This window comes from Pan paniscus, chromosome 6 (genome assembly GCF_029289425.2).
Source record: "Pan paniscus chromosome 6, NHGRI_mPanPan1-v2.0_pri, whole genome shotgun sequence".
Taxonomy (NCBI): Eukaryota; Metazoa; Chordata; class Mammalia; order Primates; family Hominidae; genus Pan; species Pan paniscus.
The window spans coordinates 54,645,305-54,667,178 of NC_073255.2; the positions used below are offsets into that span (position 1 = coordinate 54,645,305).

Genomic DNA, 21,874 nt, shown 5'->3' on the forward strand with positions numbered 1-21,874 from the left:
CCTTGTCTCATCCTTCTGTGAGCACACCTGAGCTCCTTACCTCTCTTCTATTTCATTTGCAAATGGGTGCCCTGAGGTGCCTCTCCTCCTGGGGCATGGTCCCTTGTGTTTTCCTCCCAGGCAAACCTACTCCTTGACTCTTCTTCCTCAGGGTCTGGTATAATATCCATCAAGGGATCCTTTCTCAGCCATGCATGTGTTAATGTGTTCTCTCATTTGTGGGCAAACATGAGTCCCTGTTAGAGGGGGTCCTGACCTGAGGACATGAAGATGGAGTGGCATCTCAGGACTGCCCCCGAGGCCCCTACAACCCACTCTGGTCCTTGCATGACCTGTTGCTTCTCTGCTGTGATGAATATAAGGCCTAGTGCATGAGGTCGTGCAGTTCTGGCTGGATAGAGAAGCTGGGGAGAGCCAGTTAATCCAGAATAGTAAGTCATAGAGCCACAGCCCACTTGGAGGAGACAGCAGTGGAGCTGTACTGGGACAGGACACTGGGAGTGCAGTCACAGGTGTCACTGTCAACCAGGCACTTGCCTTATTAGCTGGGTAACCTTAGTCCAGTCTCAACCTCTTTCAGGCATGGTTCCCCATGGGCAAAATGAAAAACAGTAATGGTTGCTAAGACTAGTAGTATTGTAAGAAATTGAATGAGATGGTTGTGAACTTGCCCAATATTGTATAAATAATAAGTGAATTTCTCCTAGTTCTGGCTTTCCTTCCTTCCCTCCCTCCCTCTTCCATCCTCCTTCTTTCCCTCCTTCCTTCCTTCTTCCCTTTCTTCAATCCTTCTTCTTCTCATATTTCTTTTCTTCCTTCTTTTTCCCTATCTTCTTTGTTCCTTCCCTCTTTCCCTTCCTCCCTTCCTTTCCTTCTTCCCTCTCTTCTTACTTTCTCCCTTCCTTCCTCTTTTCCTCAATTCTTCTCTTCCTCCTGCCCTCTCTTCATTCCTTCCTTCTTTCCCTCCTTCCTTTCTTCTTCTCTTCCCTCATTCTTTCTTTCCTTCCTTCCTACATTTTTTCCCTTTCCTTCATCCTTCTTTCCTTCCCCCATTCCCTCTCTACCTCTTTCCATCCCTCACTACCTTCTTCTCTTTCTTTACTTCCTTTCTTCCTCCCTCCCTTCCCTCTTTCCTTCCTTCCTCTCTCCCTTCTTCCCTCCCTTGCTCTTCTTCTCTCCCTCCCTCACATTTCTTCTCTCCCTCCCTCTGAATCGCCTTCCCTTTCTTTCTCCCCTCCCTCCCTCCTTCTTTCCTTCCCTCCTTCTATTGCTGCTTCCTTCCCTCCTTTTCCCTTTCCCTCCTCAATTGGTCCTATTGGCTCTAAGAATAGAAGGATGAATAAAGCATAGCCACTGCCCTTAAATAAGCAACCATTTCAGAGGTGAGTACAGATAATCCAGAGCTATGAAAAAGTTGACTGTTATAAGGGACATTAAAAAAACAGTTGACACAAAAAAAGTTGACATTAAAAAAAAGTTTAAGGGACATAAAAAAAAGTTGACATAAAAAGTTAACTGTTAAAAGAGACATAAACCACTCTCTGGGGAGAAAATAAAGGTAAGATTAATTCTGCCAAAAGGGACAGGAAAGGTGACTGGCCTAGAATCCTGTCTGGAACCCACTTGCTCTGCATTGCTCAGGGTTGGCCCTGTGGCCAAGCTCAGACTCTCACACCGGCTACTAAATATGACTGTACCTCAGCAGATGGATTTAACTCTTGCACACAGGAAGAAAATGGAAGCAACGAACTCAGTTAAAACGGGGCATGAAAGCAGAAATGTGCTATATTCCTAGAGTGCTTTGGGCTTCCTACTCATTCAGAGATCCTCTCTCTTCCCTTTTAAAGGTGAGAAAACAAACAGCCTGTAACACTGAGCGACTTGTTCAAAGTTGCAAAACTGGCCCCTGGTGGAACTTGGATTACACTTATGTCACTTCAGTCCCTGACCAGAGATCTTTCTGCTCCTGCCTTGCACTCTAGCCTGGAAAAAAGGAAAGGATGGAAAAGTAAAGAGGAAGGGAAAGGCAAAAGGGAAGGGGAAGAAGAAGGGGAAGTGGAGAGAAAGAGAGGGGAAAGGGAAGGGAAGGAGAGGGGAAGGGAGGGGAGGGGAGGGGAAGGGAGGGGAGGGGAGAGGAAGGGAAGGGGAAAAGGGGGGAAGGGAAGAGAAGGGAAAGGAAAGCAAGGGAAAGGAAAATAAGTGGAAAGGAAGAAAGGAAAGAGGGAGGGAGGGAATAAAGGAAAGAGGGAGGGAGGGAATAAAGGAAAGAAGGAAAGAAATGAGGGAGAGAAAGAGGAAAAGGAGAGAGATGGAGGAGGGAGGGAGAAAGGGGAGAAGGAGGGCAAAGGGAAGGAAGGAAGGAAAGAAAGGAACAAGGAAGGAAGGAAAGAAGAAAAGTTAATCGCAACAATTCATTGCACTGGCAATAAATAAATTGTATATTCCTTCAACGCCTGCAAAGTCCCCTATATTTTCTGGAATTACTCAGCTCATCGAGCTGCATGGGTATTGTTCTTCTTCACAAAGGACAGCAATCCCTTGGAAACTGCTTTCCTCCCTCATTCTATCAGGCCTGTAACACTATCTCTGAGAACATCTAACAGAACAAAGCCATTTGGACACTTGGTCACTTAATTCATCCTCAGTTTTGTCAGGCCTCTTCTTGAAAACTTGGCTATCTCATATTCATGGCTCTCTCCTGGAAGCAGCTGGCTGGGACAAGAAGTTTCTGATTCAGAGAGACCGGTGATTGAGGTGGGATTAATAAAGGGACATCATTATTTCCTCAGCTGAGCCCCCAATCAATTTTTCAATTAGAATCCTGGACACATAATGTTACTGTTTTGTTCTTATTAGTCACATGTGTTTGGGGCTACCCCATTGTAACCACATGAGAGTACTGTTGGCAAAACAAAACAAACAGGATGTTTAATGACAAGAACAGAATTAGCTAATAAGTCAAATAACAAAATTTGTAGCCTAACCCATGCTATGAAAGCGCTTGATTTTATTAGAACTGAGGGCCCATTTTGCACATTACATATGATCACACCTCGAGCCGTGTTTTTATTTTGGTGGTGTTGTGAAAGGTGTGATATTTGGATTAGAGCATCATAAAGACACAGAAGCCATAACTGATTAGAGCATGTGATGAGAGGCAGGTGGGTGGGTAGGCAGCTGCAGCCACAGCAAATGTGGCCTGTCTCTTTTCTGAGGGTAACAAGAAACGAAAGGGCCGAGTGTGGTGGCTCACACCTGTAATCCCAGCACTTTGAGAGGCCGGGTGGATCATTTGAGGCCAGGAGTTCAAGACAAGCCTGGGCAACAAAGCAAGATCCCATCTCTACCAAAAAACAAAAAAAAAAACAAACAAAAAAACCAACTAAACGAAACAAAACAAAACAAACAAACAAAAAATTAGCCCTGTGTGGTGACCTGTACACCCAGCTCCTCCGGAGTCTGAGGCAGGAGTTTGAGGCTGCAGTGGGCCGTGATCATGCCACTGCACTGAAGCCTGGGTGACAAAGTGAGATCGTGTCTCTAAAACATTAAAAAAAAAAAAAAAAGGAAAAATGAGAGTGAGAACTGAAACAGCAGAAGGGCTCAAATCATCCTGTACATAGAAATCCTCCATCCAGGCCAGGCGCGGTGGCTCACCAGCATTTTGGGAGACCGAGGCAGGAGGATCACGAGGTCCAGAGATCGAGACCATCATGTCCAACATGGTGAAACCCCGTCTCACTAAAAATACAAAAACAAAATTAGCCGGGGGTGACGGCGGACGACTGTAGTCCCAGCTACTCAGGAGGCTGAGGCGGCAGAAAGGCATGAACCCGGGAATCGGAGCTTGCAGTAAGTGGAGATCGCGCCACTGCGCTCCAGGCTAGGCCACAGAGCGAGACTCCGTCTGAAAAAAAAAAAAAAAAGAGAGAGAGAGAGAGAAAGAAATCCTCCATCCAGCCCTGTTGGCTGTGTATGTGTTGGAGGGGGTGGAGGGGCAACCTTCTCAGGCTTTCAAGGAGGGCTCCCTAGCACCTCAGCTAAGATTTGTTTGTCTATACTATTAAAAGATAGAAATAACTGTGTCCCAAACCAGCCTCCCCAGTTCCCACCAGCCAGAGCGCCTGACCTTGCAGGGAAGCTTATCTGTTTACCGTCCGAGCACTTTCAGGGATTCTAAAATGCCGTGAGTGGGAACCACTGCCATGGGCCATTTCCATGAAAATTCAGTTTCGGGGATTAATTTGAACAGGTACTATTGACGTTTTCTCGTTTACACAAGATCAAAGAGTAAAAACAACCGGGCCTCTGCTTAACAGTTGAGGATTCTAGCAAAGTTAGGAAACAGGTTTCTATTTGTAGTAGAAGAGAGAGCAGGCAGAAAGAGGAAGATGGGAGCGGGGAGAGATTGGCAGAGATTCAGAAAGTTCGCGCTTGAGATTTTTACGTTTCTTACTCGTAAACGTCTATTTCTCTGGGTTTCTGAATACAAAGACGAGAAAGTCTCAACAGTCTGCTAAACTAACACGGCCTTCGAATCCCAAACTGAACACAGTAGCTGAAACAAGCTGTCCACAAAGAGGAAAGCCAGAGGGGGCCAATTAGGAAGGAAGAAATTAAAGAAAAGAGAAAAGCCAAGATGAAAGGTCCAGCGCAAAGTGAATGACTCGACTGGAGAATGGCAGCCCTGGCAGGGTCTGCGGCCGGCTGCGGAGGTAGGGACGCGGCCGCGCGGACGAGTGACAGGTTGGTCCGGCGCAGCAAAGGGAGCGGGTGCGGCGGTAGGGCCTCTCCGGGGGCAGCGCGAGGGCCTCCCCCGGGGCAGCGCGGGCCGAGGCGGGGCCTCCAGAGCGGGGGCAGCAGAGGAGGGAGCGGAGCGGGAGCCGGGCGGAGGCGGCTGCGGCGGGGGGAGGCGGGAGGCGGGCGCGCTAGCTCCCATGCTGGCCTCGGTGCCACTCGCGCGCCAGCCGCGCTCCGGGCTTCTCTTTTCCCTCCGACGCGCCACGGCTGCCCAGACATTCCGGCTGCCGGGTCTGGAGAGCTCCCCGAACCCCTCCGCGGAGAGGAGCGAGGCGGCGCCAGGGTGGCCCCCGGGGCGCGCTTGGTCTCGGAGAAGCGGGGACGAGGCCGGAGGATGAGCGACTGAGGGCGACGCGGGCACTGACGCGAGTTGGGGCCGCGACTACCGGCAGCTGACAGCGCGATGAGCGAGTCCCCAGAGACGCCCTAGCCCGGTGTGCGCGCCAGGCGGAGCGCGCAGGTGGGGCTGGGCTCTCAGTGGTCCGCCCCACGCGGGTCGCCGGCCGGCCCAGGATGGGCGCTGGCAACCCGGGCCCGCGCCCGCCGCTGCTACCCCTGCGCCCGCCGCGAGCCCGGCGTCCGGCCCGCGCCCTGCGCTCATGTATGTAGGTTTGGCGCCGGTCTTCAGGGCTGAGGGTGCATGCTGGGTGTCCCCGCGCGGCCGGACGCGCTCCAGCTGTGTTCAGCCGCTCAGCTGCTCCGGAGGAACCCCCTCCCCCGCCCAAGTTTGTGAATATGGGCGCTTCGCCCAGTGTTGAGGTCGGCAGGGACCGGGCAGGGGGTGAGCAGGGCCGGGCACGTCCGGAGCCCTCAGGGAGGAGGGCTGAGGGGGAGGGGACAGACGCACCGGAGTGCGCAGAGTGGGGGCGTTCGGGGAGTGAGGCGGAGAGAGGCTGGATTGCCGGTGTCCTGCGGCGTCTCGGGCTCTCCCAGCCCCTTTGGGCGGCAGAAACTTTGGAATCCAGAAAGGCTGGCCGGGATCCAGCGAGTAGGAGGGTCTCGCGCCCACTCTGCGCCCTGGGGCCCCAGCCTCCCGCACTGCACACCTTGGTGCTGCCCGGGCGCTTCTGCTCCGCAGCCAGGACACTACAAGACTGAGCGCTGCGGCCGGCGACCTGGCTCCCAAGGCTCGGAGGGGCGGGCCGGCAGAGGAGCTGAAGCCCCGGCAATCCCCGACCCGGCCCTCTGGCAAGGGGCCGAGGGCATCCTTTCATGCAGCGGGGCTTAGAGAGCGGGGAGGGGGCGTCTGCTCCCGAGACGGGAGTCTTTTAAGAAGTTGTTAGAAATGAATCGTGGAGTCCTAGGAGAAGCTTTGTTTAACCTCCCCGCATTTTCCCAGCACAACCCCCTAAAGCAAATGAGGAAGAGTTTCCCTCTTACCTTCCTGTACATTCGTCCGTCTCTAACTCCACTGCTGAATTCTCCATTTAATAACCTTCGGGAAATGTGGCCAGGACCTAGGGAGGGACACCCTGGGTGCCTGAATTACGTGGTTCAAGGCAGAGCTTTGCAGGGGGGCGCGGGCCTGGCTCGCTGCGTTCCCTGGGCTCCGCAAGCCGCCCTTGGCCATCTCCAACACTAATCACGACTACATCAGAAACACGCCGGCCGGTGTCGTTCTTGGATTTCGCTTCCAATGTATCGCTCCACAATTTGTGATGTCTAAGAACCCCGGCCGTGCACCGACGCTGGGCATGCTGCCCCCGCCCCCGTCGCCCAGCTCGTTCATCTAGAGCTATGCCGGAGCCCGGGTGGGGGCCGCGGCGGGCCGGGGCGCGCGCGGGCCGCGGGGCTCAGTTGTACTGCTGTTCTCTCCGCAGGGACGGCGGCTCCCGGCTGGCGGCGGTGCGCCCCCGGGCTGTGAATGCGACTCGCCCCTCGGCCGCGCTCCCCGCCCGCCCGCCCGCCGGGACGTGGTAGGGGATGCCCAGCTCCACTGCGATGGCAGTTGGCGCGCTCTCCAGTTCCCTCCTGGTCACCTGCTGCCTGATGGTGGCTCTGTGCAGTCCGAGCATCCCGCTGGAGAAGCTGGCCCAGGCACCAGAGCAGCCGGGCCAGGAGAAGCGTGAGCACGCCTCTCGGGACGGCCCGGGGCGGGTGAACGAGCTCGGGCGCCCGGCGAGGGACGAGGGCGGCAGCGGCCGGGACTGGAAGAGCAAGAGCGGCCGTGGGCTCGCCGGCCGTGAGCCGTGGAGCAAGCTGAAGCAGGCCTGGGTCTCCCAGGGCGGGGGCGCCAAGGCCGGGGATCTGCAGGTCCGGCCCCGCGGGGACACCCCGCAGGGGGAAGCCCTGGCCGCAGCCGCCCAGGACGCGATTGGCCCGGAACTCGCGCCCACGCCCGAGCCACCCGAGGAGTACGTGTACCCGGACTACCGTGGCAAGGGCTGCGTGGACGAGAGCGGCTTCGTGTACGCGATCGGGGAGAAGTTCGCGCCGGGCCCCTCGGCCTGCCCGTGCCTGTGCACCGAGGAGGGGCCGCTGTGCGCGCAGCCCGAGTGCCCGAGGCTGCACCCGCGCTGCATCCACGTCGACACGAGCCAGTGCTGTCCGCAGTGCAAGGAAAGGAAGAACTACTGCGAGTTCCGGGGCAAGACCTATCAGACTTTGGAGGAGTTCGTGGTAAGATGCGAACGCCCGCCGGGCGACTTTGCACCTTCCAGGAAGGGGTGGAACAGCTTTGGTTCTGTGGTCCCCCACTTTGAAGAAGAGGTGCTCTCTGGTTCTGAGAGGTGGAGAGCACTGTGCTCACGTCCCTTTGACATGACCTCTCTTTTTCAGGGCAGAGGTAATCCTTCCCAGAGCACTGTGGCCAATCCATAGGGATTCCTTCGGTGTTCACTTTAAAAGGGCTTCATGAGGATGAAGCCTATGGCACTGAAGGGAAGGGTCCCAACAGGTATCGGAGGGACTTTCAACATTAATGTACTGCTCCTAATTTGGGAATGTTGTCGGTGAAATGCTTAACCTGCTTTCAAACACAGGGTAATTTACGGTACCATTTGGGATATATTCTTCAACTAATAGCTAATTAAGGGAGACTATTCATATAAAAAGCCATTTCCCTAGATTATGTGTTTAGGGTATCATGCAAATGTTCTAAAAATTAAAAGAAAAAGAAAATATTTGCTCACTGGGTGCCAAATCATAGTGGATGGTGAAACCAACAAGTGCAGTTAATGGTTAAAAATTGTTTTGTTTCAGATGAGTAGTAGTAATGTTAATAATACCGGCCATCTCTCTAATGCCTACTGTGCGTCAGGATCCCGCTGTTTTTCATGTACGTTAGTTAAATCTCATACCATGCTAGGAGGTGGATTATTATCCATTGTCTCCATGTTATGGAGAAGAGGAAACAGACACAGAATATTTAAATAATGTGTTGAAGGCAGAACAGCTATTAAGAAACAGATTCATATGTCAAACTAAGCAGTTCTACTCCATAGCTTAGGTTTTTAACCCTTATACTCTACTTGAACCAAAAGCCCAGCTCCACTGGGGCTTTAGTTTGGGTGAAGGTGCTGCACAGCATGCATGCACAGGCTCCAGGTAAAATCTCTGCCAGTGGGCTAGGGGCCTGAGAGAGACCTGCACGGGTGTTCAGTTATTCCAAACACCTCAAGGTAGGCTCAACCTATGGCCTGCCTGGACTTAGCCCATTGACTTACCAGGCCATAGCTGTCCTTTTCCCACCTGCAGAGGGCGTTATGGAACGTGCAGCTACTAAAGCAAAGGTTTAGGGAGGAATTCTGCTGGAATACCCCTCCTGGAATTAGCCTGTGAGATCTGCTAATTCCCAGGATGTGAAGCCCATGTAATTACTGACTTGTGGCAATGAATTATCAAGTGTTATATAAGTACAAAGCCAGGAAGGACAGATCTATATATAGTGTACAAAGTATGGAAAGAGTGCTGGAATTTACAGTCAGGAAACATGGTTATTCATTCTGGCATTACCACTAACCAGCTGCAGGACTGGAACAAAAGACATATGCCCTGTGGGTTTCTTTTCTCTTATCTGTAAGATAAGGGGCCAGCTTTCCCTAGGCTCAGGTAGCAAAATATAACTCCAGGCATACATTGCTTAAGTACTCACATTTGACTTCAGCCCTTTGGAGAAAGACAACTGGGATGAGCAACTCATATGAACCACGCCCAGGCCATGCAAAATTAACTAAATCAGAAACCCTGCCCTCAAAATGCTTCCTGCCTACGGGAGAGTCTGGTAGATATCTCTCCAGGTGTTTTGGGTGCAGAACAAAAGTTCACAGGCAAATGTGTCCAGGTAAAGGAACCTGTGGGTGCTAGAAGAGCCCAGAGGAGGGGCCTTCCATTTTGGCCTGGAGCAGGGTCATAGAACACTAGAACAATTCTCTTAAGTTTTGAATTGGTAACATCATCGGCTCTTCTAAAGTCAAAGATAAGTAGTTGGTTTTTAATTAATTCCTTTTGTTGTTTGCACTATTTATAGTTTCATAGTAATTTGCTGGAATTGTCCTTAGAAGTAAACTGAGGAATTAGTAGCACTTTGATCTAGTAAGCCCAAATACTTCAGTGTCCACTTACCTACCTGAGATCACAGGTAAAGGAAATAATTCAAACTTCTGTCTTAACAATTCATGCTAAATGCTAGCAGCCATGAAGCTGCTTTTGTCTATGGAGGAGAGGGATCTCTCATTTAATTTCCTCTTTGCTACCTGTTTGGTAGTCCATAGGTAGAATGTGTTTTCAAACTCTGAGGATGGGAGATGATATTGACAAAAGGGAAATTGGAAAGATTAAAATCTTAGGAAGAATTAAAATACCAGTAAAGCTATTTTTGGAATATTAAGTGCATCTTCCATCTTCAAATGACATTTCATTCTAAACTTTCATCATTTATTACTAGATGCTGGGATGCACACATGCTTGAACGTTGCAAAGTTGTTACATATTTTTAATTATATGCTTGTTCTTACAATATGTCAACTACATAAAGATTTTATAGTGTTAGAGCATGTTTGCTCATTTTTGTTAGTATCAGGAACATTTCTAGGCATTCTGCTAATTTATTGTGGCCTTGTGCAAGCCATTTATTGTCTCCATTTTTGTTTCCTTCAATGTACAAAAGAGAAAGCAATGCTTTTTTTGAAGAATGTTGAAAATATGAATGTAGAATGGTATAGGGTTAGTTGTGAGTCCACGGACTTTGTGGGTTGCAGTAATGGAGATTTGTCGTGATGCTGAGTACCAGGGCACAGAAATTGTTAACATGCCTGCTCTGGGTATTCTGGGTTTCAGAGAGAGATTGTAGTCTGTAATGTGCATAGCACAAAGTACATGGAAAATGAAAAAGGAAAGCATTCTGTCTGAAGTGCTTTGCACTTCTCTGAAGAAAATGTGATTCAAATGGAGATTGTGGTACAGTCGGGTCATGCCTGGAACTGTTTACTTTAGCAAGGAAGGAAGTGAAAGTGAGATTATTTGGGCCTCAGTCCCTGCAAGATGCATAGATCCTTTAACAGTCTGTTCTCTGCTTCCAGAGAGGGAGAGAGAGAGAGAGAGAGAGAGACAGAGACAGAGAGAGAGGGGAAATTACTAGTTATTGATGGAGGCTTGACCCTCTTTGAGCAGTAGATTAACTCCAGAGCCTGCCTGTGCTTGTGATGTGCAGGGTATTTGGCTCCGGCAGGAGTGCGGTTTCTCCCTGTCTTCATAGGCTTCTCTTTCTTTGGGCATGTTTTGTTGCTGCTTTCTCTACTCAGTTTTCTGCATATTCTAAACTTGTTTTTTCCCTTCTTTCTGTACTCTTTTACCCCATTAAAACTTCCTCTCCTTACAGCCTGTTTGATCTCAGTTAGATACTTGTGAAAGATCTCATTGACTCCACAAAATACCATTAAGCTGCTAATAATAATGAGGGTAATGTGTTCATTCTTCCAGGGATGGTTGTAATTTAATTTGTACATCCAAATAAAAACATAGTTAATAGTAGAATTTTCTCCACTGCCTCTCAAATGATACCAAGTGTCTTTTTTTCTTTAACTTATACCAGCAGGCATTCAACTTTGAATAAGGAAACTTGTCTATTGGCTTATTTTTTTTTTTTTCAGTAAAGGAATGATATTTTTAACTGTTTTCTGCTTCCTACAGTATATTAGTCTGCTAGGGCTGCCAGAGCAAAGTAACACAGACTGGGTAATTTAAACAGAAATTTGTTGTCTTGGAATAAATCTGGAAATCCAAGATTTCCAGACTTCCATATTTCCAAGTAATCTGGAAGTCCAAGATCAAGGTGTCAGCAGGGCTGGTTTCTTCTGAGGCCTCTCTCCTTGGCTTGCAGATGTCTATCTTCTCCCTGGGTTTTCTCATGGTGTTCCCTCTGCATCTGTCTGTGTCCACATCTCCTCTTCTTATAAGGACACACTCATATTGGATTGGGGCCTGACCTCATTTTAACTTAATTACCTCGTTAAAGACCTGTCTCCAGACAGTCATATTCTTAGCTACTGGCGTGAGGACTTCAAAATTTGAATTGTAGAAGCACACAGGTTAGCCCAAAACATAGTGTCAATGACCAAAATTGACTTCCTAAAACAGACCTAACGAGGTAGTAACAGTGGGGTGTGTGAGGATGCATCAGCACACATGATGGGAAAACAGTGCTTATGACGAAGGCACGGAGTGAGTGGTGATGAAGTGTATGCCAATGAACATTAACTGAGGGGCTCAACTTGACCATTCTGATTCTGTGTCTATTGCATTCTGAGAGCTACTTTAGGAGTTCCTGTATTACTTATGTGAATGGATCCTTGTGTCACAGAAAACTAAAAGGTGACTAAGGGTAGGGAGAGGGGCTGTATTGAGCAGTTGTAAATTTTGCCTCAATGGCCACATGATTTGTTCAGAAGCAAATCACATTTGAAATGTGTTAATTGAAAAAAAATCATTCTATTTTGCTCAACAAAACAAGTTGTTTTCATCATGGGAATCTTGGTCTCCTGGAGGACTGTGATGGTGGAAAGGGGAGTTTGCAAGCTTATTTCATGTTTTATAAAACCTAATGGAATTTTTATGACTCTGCAATAGGGCCATACAGGATAACTAAATCTTCACATTTCTTTGCTTTTGGTAGGATTGATATCAGCAAAGTGTGTCAACACTGGTTATCATAGCCGATCAGGAGCTCTGATTGGCAATTGTATAAGTCTTTGAAGAAAAAGGGAAGATGAATTATTAATAAGTGAACTTACTAGACTGTCTTTCAAAGCATAAGAACTGTTGAGAGAGAGATAACAGGAAGGGGTACTTGGAGGTGAAATGATTTGGGACCACTGAGTTAAACCAAATTCTCTCTGACTGCCTCCGTATCTGACTTGCCATTAACCCCACTGCAAAATCTTATTTCTAGGTTTTTATCAATTAAAAAAATTTGAACATGAAATTTGGAATCAAAACCTTCATCTAAATAGATCTCTATATCAATTATGAGAAAGTGCCAGCAAAGAGAAAGCTACGGTTATTCACACTTTTCAGTCTAATGGTATTTATATTCTTTTGGCTGATGTTACTTAACTAAAAACAATGCTATTATTATCCACCTTCACTAAGTAAAATGAGTCAATCTGTGTTCTTTTCTGCAAGTCAGGCTAATGCATGTACTGTTGCTGTCTCTGAGTTTGTTTTTGTTCTAAGTAAGATTTTGTAAATTCTCTACTTCTCATTTTCTACCCTTGTGTCTAAAGCCATTTAAACAGTGACTTTTTTTTTAAAGAGGGAGTCATATGCCATATCTAGACTCTTTAGATGTGTTCCTAACTCAGGTGGGGGAAACACAGCTTTAAAAACTGCTTATTTGCATGCTCCATACAATATCTGATGTGAAGTATGATGGAATTAACACCATAACCTTTTACAATGGGCAGAAGGGAATCAATATTTATCTAGTGCCAATATTTTTTATATATTGGCTTTTCTGGAGTAATTTACACAACAGACTGAGTTGGTGGTAATTTCTTTATTTTTAAAGGAGAGAAAACTAAGGTCCGAAAAAGTTAAATAGCTTGATCAAGGTCATAGAGCTAGTAAATGGTGAAGACAGGATTTGAATCCTAGCGTGTTGGACTCTGAAGATGCATAGTGTCTTCGTGACCATATGATGATGAAGTGGCATTTTGCGTGTGGTTGAGAACATTTCAGGTACCCGGAAAAAGGAAAAGTTATACAAGCCCAGAGTACCTTGCTCATATGTATGTCCAATAAATGCTTGATCCACTTGGCTAAGCATTTATTTACATGGATTTGTCATATTTGACTTGGCCATCTGATGAACAAAATTATGTCTGTGTCCTTCAAAGGATGAAGTCTTGAGTCGTAATGGGACTAAAAGCACTTAGTCCCAGGATTTCCCTGAGAGCAAGGGGGAATGAATCCAGGGGGCAGTGAAAAGAAGACTAGATCCCAAGAGGCAGGTGGGACTCCAGGGATTATCAGACCCATGTGGGGCAACAGGTGGCCCAAGAGGAAGATCTGGTTCTAGGAGGTATTCTATTTGGCTCATGGCATATAAAACATTTGTTTACTAGTGCCTGTATTTGACAAGCAGGAGGCTCATATAAATTCCCAGATTGCCTAATTCTTACAAAAATGAAATGATTCCCAGATGGCAGCCATCTGTCAGAGCTGGGCAGGGCTGCCCTTTTGGGAGGGCATTTGTTTTCCAGCTGACCACACCCCCCTTGCAGATGTGTGATTCACCCATGCTCCTGTAAATAAATACACGACTTTGAAAAGCCTCTTGTTCATAGGCAGTGAAAATTCACCTTAGAAAATTAGTGCCCCCTCCAAAATCGTACAGGCAGTTGATATCATGAGGAGGTTTAGGAAAGCAGGTCCCATGCTCTCCAGTCCTTTCCTCTTCAGTTTTGGTGGAGAATCAGCTTCTGGGAATTTGAGGACAGGGTACTTATCATCTGAACGGTGGGGTGAATGGGGTTCTGTTTTATCCAGTGCTTCCCTGGACAACTTTCAGAGCCTTGTTTTCTAGTGGTTAAAAAAAAAAAAAAAGATAATGGGGCCTGGTGTGGTGACTCATCCCTGTAATCCCAGCACTTTGGGAGACTGAGGTGGGAAGATGATTTGAGTCCAGGAGTTCAAGCCCAGTCTAGACAACATAGTGAGGCCACATCTCTACAACAAATTGAAAAAAAAAAAAAAAAGGCCAGGCATGTTGGTGTGCTCACCTGTAGACCCAGCTACTTGAGAGGCAGAGGCAGGAGAATGGCTTGAGCCCAAGAATTTGAGGTTGCAGTGAGTCATGATTGGGCCACTGCATTCCAGCCTGGACAACAGCATGAGACCCCATCTTAAAAAACAGAAAAGAAAAGAAAAAAAGTGGATAGTATTTTGCATTCCTCTCCCATTATAAGAAGTAAATAAGATGTATGTGAAAGCAATTTGAACCTGTAAAGCTCTGAACAAAGTTGATGTGGATATTTGGACAAGTTCTGCAGAGTGTGCAGCTCATGGGGAGGTGGCCACGCCCTGGTCCAGATTTTGGTCTCTAGAAGGACTCTTGTAGAACCTCTAATCATTAGGGACTGGCTCCATGGAGCTGCTTTTCCATAAAACATTACCTCCTCAGATGATATCTCTAAATCTGATAAGTCCCAACAGAAACATTATTCTTACATTTATACGAAAATATTTAGGACACCATGTGTGTGAGGCCCTGGGCTGCATCCTGGAGATGTGACGGGAAGTAAATGGCCCCCTCCAGGAGACAGGCAGCAGTACTGTGGTGTGTGAGGCACTGTGAGAGCTTGGGTCAGGGGGTCAAGGGGGCACACAGTAGAAGCCACTCTATTATTATTAATAGACTCCACTGTTGTTGATGGCTTGTTTTTAAATGACAGAGGAATCCTGGGCCAGATGTTCTAGGGAAAAGAAAAGAGTTTGTATCAAATGTAACAACTGTGAGTTTGCATGAAGGATATGGCTTCCCACCCAGGCCTACCTACCCTGTGACCATCCTTCATGGTACTTTTCTGACCACGTAGCTGGAAATCCTTCTTACTGCCTGTCTGTTCCAAGGCTGAGATCCTGCCAGCTGGATCATACTTCTCATTCTATTTCTGTCGGGCACTGGGGTGCGGCCAGGACATAGACTGCCTTTCAAATCTGTGGAAAAGGATGATGTCAGGCCTCTGCCGAGGGCCCTGTGAGTTCTCTCAGAAGCCTTAGGCCTGTGGAAAAGCATAGAGCTTGAAAATTAAAACTCCATGGCCAGGCACAGTGGCTCATGCCTATAATCCCGGCAGTTTGGGAGGCCGAGCTGGGAGGATCACTTGAGCCCAGGAGTTTACGACCAGCCTGTGCAACATAGTGAGACCCTGTCTCTAAAAAAAATAATAATAATAAAATAAAATAAAGAAAAAAAGAAAAGAAATTAAAATGCCAGGTGGCTCTGCACATTTCCAAGTATCCAAGAATAGCAAAAGTGATGATGCTTTAAACATGAGACCTCTCCTTCCTTTCCTGGGAATATGGAGGATAGCCTGACAACTCACCTTCAACAAAATGCCTGAAATCCTGAATATCATATAAAACACATATTTTTAAAAGAAAAATGTTATTTGTATAAATTGATGGGGTACTGTGTAATTTTATTACATGGATACACTGCATAGTGGTGAAGGAAGAGCTTCTAGTGTAGTCATCACCAGAATAATGTACACTGCATCCAAATAATGTACACTGCATCCATTACATAATCTCTCATTATCTACTCCCTCCCCATCCCTGACACCTTTCTGAGTCTCCATTGTCTGTCATTTCGCATTCTATATCCATTTTTAAAAGCACAGCTGACGTGGCAAGAAAATAAGAGAAATTAATTTCTAGAGGTGGAGTTGGAATCCATAGAGCAAAGTCTGCCTTGAAGTTGTGGCTGTCTGGGAGCATCTCTTGATCTTGGGGCCTGGGCCCTTGGCACTCATGGCCAATCATTACCGGGTTGTGGCATGTGAAGAGTTCAGGTCCCCAAGTAGAGAGAATCAGATCAGGATCTATCTTATAAAGCCAGGGTACCGAAGAGCCTGTACTGCAATGGGACAATGTAGGCAAACATCTTTCAATGGGCCTTGGCTCTGTCCAGAGGAGAAAGAAATGTTTGTGTTTTCCCCGAGTCATTGCCATCTGTGGCAGGCTTACCCTCTTATGGATGTGGAGCCCAATTCATGCTTCCCTGTGTGGTCTGCAAAGTCCAAATGGAATATGTGTTTTTAAATGGATCAACAGGTATCTGATCTAAACAGACACACACGGGGTGAAGGCACCCTTCACCCAGGCTGCAAAAAAATTCCCACAAGTAGTGTTCCAAGGAATGTGACCTCAAAATAAAAAGTACTCACAAGAGGAAGGGCAATGTGAGCAAGAATCAGCTGAGGCAAAAGCAGTTGAATCAGACCCAGATATTGGGATGTAAAATGAGTATATTTGATATATACTTATTTACATATATATATATAAAGAAAATGCTGGAATAAAGTGCATGGGTAAAGAACAGAAATATATCCCCAATACTAGTCAGCTTTGAATAAGAAGCAGATAACGCTTGTTTAAGTGAATGATACATTTAATGAATGATATCAATCCCATGGAATTAATATTCAATGGGATGGATTAACAGTTGTAGACTAGATGCAGTTTAAGATATAATTAGCAAACCAGCACACAGATCTGAAGAAGTTAACTAGTATGAAACATAGACATATAGATGGAACACAGGAAAGAGATGTTTCGATACATGGAGGATAGAGTGGAAAGATCTACCACACATCTGCTTAGAATTCTGAGATTGTAGAGAATGGGAGAAATTTAGATAGTTCCAAGAGACGGCAGTTCCAAGACTTTCTAGTTGAAAGTCTGCTTAGAATTCTGCTTAGAATTCTGAGATTGTAGAGTACGGGAGAAATTAAGATAGTTCCAAGAGATGGCAGTTCCAAGACTTTCTAGTTGAAAGACATCTATTTTCTCATTCAGGAAACCCAATGAATCTAAAGAAAGATAAATAAAAATATATTCACATCCAGCCATATTATAGAGACTGCAGAACAACAAAGGCAAAATAAAGATGTTCAGAGCAACCAGAGAAGACATTACCTCCAGAATAACAGTGAGTAGGCTTACAGCAGACATCTGATCAACAGAAAACACAGCACAGTAGGAGAATATTTTTAAATAAGAGAGAAACAAGTGTTAATCTGATTGATGTATCCAACAAAATTGTCCTTCAGGAATGAGCCTAAAGAAAGATACTTTATACAATAGAGAGCTGACCACCAAAAAATATTTACTAAAAGAACTTTAAAATAAGAGTCTAAAGGATGAAATTTAGGAAGAAGGAAAATGATCCCAGAAGCAAAGTCACAGAATCAAGAAGGAGTGGATAAAACTTAACTGTTTACTAAGCTGTACACCAGTGGAGCTCAGCTGGGGGCAACATTGCCTGCCTTCCCCCAGAAGACTTTTGCAAGGTATTTGTTACCTGGGTATATAGTGTGATGCTGAGGTTTGGGATAAGAATGATCACATCACTCAGGTACTGAACATAGTATGCAACAGTTAGTTTTTCAACCCTTGCCCACCTCCCTCGCCCCTCTCATAGTCTCCAGTGTCTATTGTTCCCATCTTTGTGTACATAAGTGCCCAATGTTTAGCTTCCACTTATAAATGAAAACATGTGGTATTTGGTTTTCTGTTCCTGCATTAATTCACTTAGGGTAGTGGTACCCAACTGCATCCATGTTGCTGCAAAGGACATCATTCCATTCTTTTTTATGACTATGTAGTATTCCACGGTGTATATGTACCACATTTTATTTATCCAATCCACCGTTGATGGGCACCTAGGTTGATTCCATGTCTTTGCTATTGTGAGTAGTGCTGCAATGAACATAGGAGTGCATGTGTCATTTTGGTAGAAGGATTTATTTTCCTTTGGGTATATACCCAGGAATAGGATTGCTGGGTAATAGGTAGCTCTGATTTAAGTTCTTTGAGAAATCCACAACTACTTTCTGCAGTGGCTGAACTAATTTACATTCCCTCCAACAGTGTATTAGTGCTCCCTTTTCTCTGCAGCCTCACAAGCATCTGTTATTTTGTGACCTTTTAATAATAGCCATTCTGACTGGTGTGAGATAGTATCTCATTGTGATTATGATTTGTGTTTATCTGATGATCAGTGATGTTGAGCATGTTAGCATATGCTTGTTGGCTACTTGTTTGTCTAATTTTGAGAAGTGTCTGTTCATGTCTCTTGCCCATTTTTTAATGGAGTTATTTGTTATTTGCTTGCTGATTTGTTTAAATTTCTTATAGATGGTGGACCTTTGTTGGATGCATAGTTTGCAAATATTTTCTCCCATTCTGTAGACTGTCTGTTTACTCTGTGGATAGATTCTTTCACTGTGCAGAAGCTCTTTAGTTTAAATATTCTTAGAAAGCAGATACTGGGAGCCAGCTCAGGCTTAGGCCAAATCATCAAGTAGGTGAACACTTCAAAGGCACCCCCAGCTGGTCAGAACTGCCCACCACCAAGTTCTCAGCCACTCACCAAGTTCTCACTACTCAGCCATGGGCAATTTTTCCTACCCTTCTTGTAATGAAGGTCAGAATGCTTGGAAATCAGATTCCTTTCCTACTGCTGCCTGTACCCTTAGGGCAATAGGCCAATCAGAAATAAATAGTACCTTCAACCATACCAAACAGATTGGCCCTTCTGTATGTATCTTTGCTTTCCTCATATCTAGCTTTAAAAACAATTCTTATTTATATTTTACTTCCAAATTCTGTATGCTTTTAAAAAAGAGAACTCAATATTTTTGTTTTAGAAAGCTTGAAACAAATGAAGTATAATAAAATTAATTTCAAGTAAGTCACTATTCTTATTAATTCCTCTTGATATGCCAGGAGCTAAACCTCCCCACCTGGTGACACTGTGGCATTGTGGACAACTATGCTCTGGGGACATGGAGGGACACAAGCCCCACCCGTGGGGAGCCTGGGATGTGCAGGGAGCCAGCAGGTGGCCAGATGCTCACCTTTCTTTCTCACGTGGGGCAGAACTGCCCCGAGCGCCTCTACCTCCACTCGCTGTGCTTTTGCTGCGTCACACACACAAATGTCAGGAGTGGGTAGGTTGAAAAAGAATATGGCTTTTGACAAGGCTGCTGCTGTGGCCTGGGCAGGAGAAGCAAGAGAGAGACAGGCAGCTGAGGGGTACACTGTGCTCTAATGTCAGCCTCCCAGCTCAGGGTAACCTCCCACTGGTAGCAGAGTTCATGTCTGGGCTTCCAGTGCCCTCCAGGAAGCTAAGAAAATCAGCTTATCTTGCTTCTAGGTAACAGCAAGGGATGACAGATATAATTTAATGGTCAGATCTCAGGGACCATTGCGCCGTATGTCTGGGTGCAAAGAGTCCCTTTCTGTGTGAGTGAGCACTGCTGTGTCTTCTCCACCAGAGCTTAAAACTCCATGGAAAGGGACTTCATTAAACGGAGAAACCACAGTGGGTGTCCTGTTCTAATTTCAGCCTACTTTTGAATAGGCTTAGCTTCAAGAAGAGATTCAGGGTCAGTGATGGGAGCCCACAGTGCCTGTCCACTCCTGGCTCGGGCTGTGGTCCAGCACTTTCTGGGTAATTGGCAGCTGATGTGTTGAAGGAGCTTTAACAAGACAAGCAAACCCTGACTTCAGGCAGTGTCCAGACGGGCATCCATTTGGGTCACTCTACAGTTGGGGGTGCGAGCAGGGCTGCTGGAGCCCGGCCAGCTTTGGGCAAAGGCAGACTGATGGGTGCCTTTGGTCATCTTCACTTCCTGCTTGTAGTGGGCATTGTCATTGCCGTCTCAAATAAAAGAATGCCAAACGGGAGCAGTGTAGTTCTGTTTTCCCCTGGCCTCTGTGTGTGTGTGTGTGAGAGAGAGAGAGTGTGAGTGTGGGTGTGTAAGACAGTGTGTATGAGTGTGTGTGTGTGGGTGTGAGACTGTGAGTGTAAGTGTGAGAGTGTGTGAGAGAGTTTGTGTGAGTGTGGACGTGTGCGACACCCACACCTACATACCCACACTCTTATGAGTGGTGGGTGTGTGAGTGGGTGTGTGGGTGTGAGTGTGGATGTGTGGGTATGTCTGTGAGTGTGGGGGTGTGAGGGTGTGTGTGTGTAAAAGAGGATGTATGGGTGTGGGGGGTTGTGTGGATGTGTGTGTGGATGTGGATGTGGGGGTTTGAGTGTGTGAGGGTGTGTTTGAGTGTGGGTGTGTGACTGGGTGCGTGTGAGAGTGGATATGTGGGTATGAGTGTGTGAGCATGTGTGTGAGCATGTGTGTGGGGGTGTGAGAGGGTGTGTGGCGTGTGTGTGGGTGTGAGTGTGTGGCCTGCATGTGTGAGAATGTAGTGTGGGTGCATGTGTGTGCATGAGTGTGTGAACGTGTGTGTGTGAGGTGTGGGTGCATGCTTGAAAGTGTGTCAGTGTGTTAGCGTGTGGGTGCGTGTGTGAGTGTGGGTGTATGTGTGGGTGCGTGAGAGTGTAGGTTTGGGTGTGAGTGAGAGTGAGATTGTGAGTGAGAGTGTAGTGTGTGTGTGAATGGGTGTATGAGAATGTGTGGCTGTATGTGTTAGCATGTGTGTGGGTGCATGTGTGAGTGTGGGTGTGTGTGAGTGTGGGAGAGTGTGTGTGAAAGAGTAGGTGTGGGAGTGGGTGTGTGTATGAGTGTGAGTGTGGGCGTGTGTGTGTGAGAGTGTGTGAGCGAGTGCGGGTGTGGGGGTGTGTGCGTGAGTGTGGGTGTAGATGTGTGTGTGTGGGTGCATGTGAGTGTATATGTGACTGTGTGTGTGTGTGAGTGTGAGTGTGTGTATGAAGTAGGCATAGTGGTTTCATTGTATTAACATTTCCCCCCATTGGCCACAGTCCCCACCACTCCTTATTACACACTTAGTTCGTGGCCTCATTTTCTTACTTGACTGGTCCCTGAAGAAATTTGAATTTGTCATCCCTGAGAGAACTAATCCCCATGTCACACCTGTCTTTTAAAAGTCTATTCTTAGGAAGACATTATTTTAGTCATTTATATATTAAGTAAAAATTAAGCTCTCTGTTTTTCTCCCAAGGATTACTTAGCTGTAATTCTTTAATTCTAAAACAAAAGGGTTTTGATCTTCCAATGTTTTTAAAGAAGAGAATATCTTTCAAAATTTGTCAGAGAACCTTCTTCTCTCCCCAAACAGGTGGTCAGATGCAGTTGACATTACTTTCTTTCTCTTATGGGCTTAATTTAGAAATCTATAAATGAGCCAATTATCTACGAAATAATTCTACAAAGATTTCAGCGTCACCCATGCTTCCCAGGTGGGAAGTGAGAAGCTGCTCCCTGCACTGGCCCTGGTGCTCCGGGTGGCCCTACAGCCCCTTGGCTCCTTGCAGAGGCGGGGGTGCAGGCGGCCAGCACGTTTGGCTGCATCCTTTCTGACTGTGTATCTGTTAGGCAAGCTGGCAGATTCCAGACTGCCCATCAGATCTGAACCATCAGCAAAGAAGGAGGTCTTTCTCATTCTCCTCCTAGCTGTTCTGCTGTTTGCAACCAAGTAAATAGGTAGTGTAAACCCTGCCACTAGTTTTTCCCCCGCATAATTGACCTAGCAAGTTCCTGTTGATCTGTATTAATGTGAGGGAATTATTCAGGAGAGGATTTAAAAGATGTTAGTAGACAAGGGTCTTGCCTGAAGCTAAAGCCATAAAGAAGGAAAAGTTGTCTGTGGTGCCCGAGAAGAAAGCTATATTGCCTCAGATTGTCAGGCTGCTGTATTCTTAATCTATTGTGTGGTACGTGGAGTTGTCTTCTTACTGAGACTCAGAAACTGATAGCTTCTGGGGACAGTTATTAATTAAATCCCTTTGTGTGCAAATCTGTTCTCAGACAGTGGAAAGACAAAGAGAACAGAAAAAAAATGCTTTTCTGAATGACACAGGCAGCAGCGTCTCTCTGTCCTTAGTTTCTGTTGCTATAATCCTTGTGGTGGAGGCTGGACGGTAGCTTGT

General features: G+C 46.5%; 1 protein-coding gene across 6 annotated transcripts in view; it reads left to right on the plus strand.

Annotated features, from left to right (window-relative positions):
• Positions 1-4,359: 4,359 nt before the first annotated feature.
• Positions 4,360-21,874, plus strand: part of VWC2 (von Willebrand factor C domain containing 2) — a 150,465-nt gene continuing 132,950 nt past the window's right edge. For 2 of the 6 annotated variants that reach the window (XR_004672468.3, XM_034964078.3), the window contains exons 1-2: positions 4,800-5,401; positions 6,621-7,419. Coding sequence is in view for 4 of the 6 variants with exons in the window: in XM_034964078.3 (XP_034819969.1) it covers positions 6,724-7,419 (696 nt within the window). In the remaining 2 variants the exon portion in view is untranslated. Of the gene's footprint in view, positions 4,747-4,799; positions 5,402-6,620; positions 7,420-21,874 lie in introns of those variants that run through there. The other 4 variants (XM_063606230.1, XM_034964079.3, XR_008955792.2 and 1 more) reach the window with 4 other exon arrangements.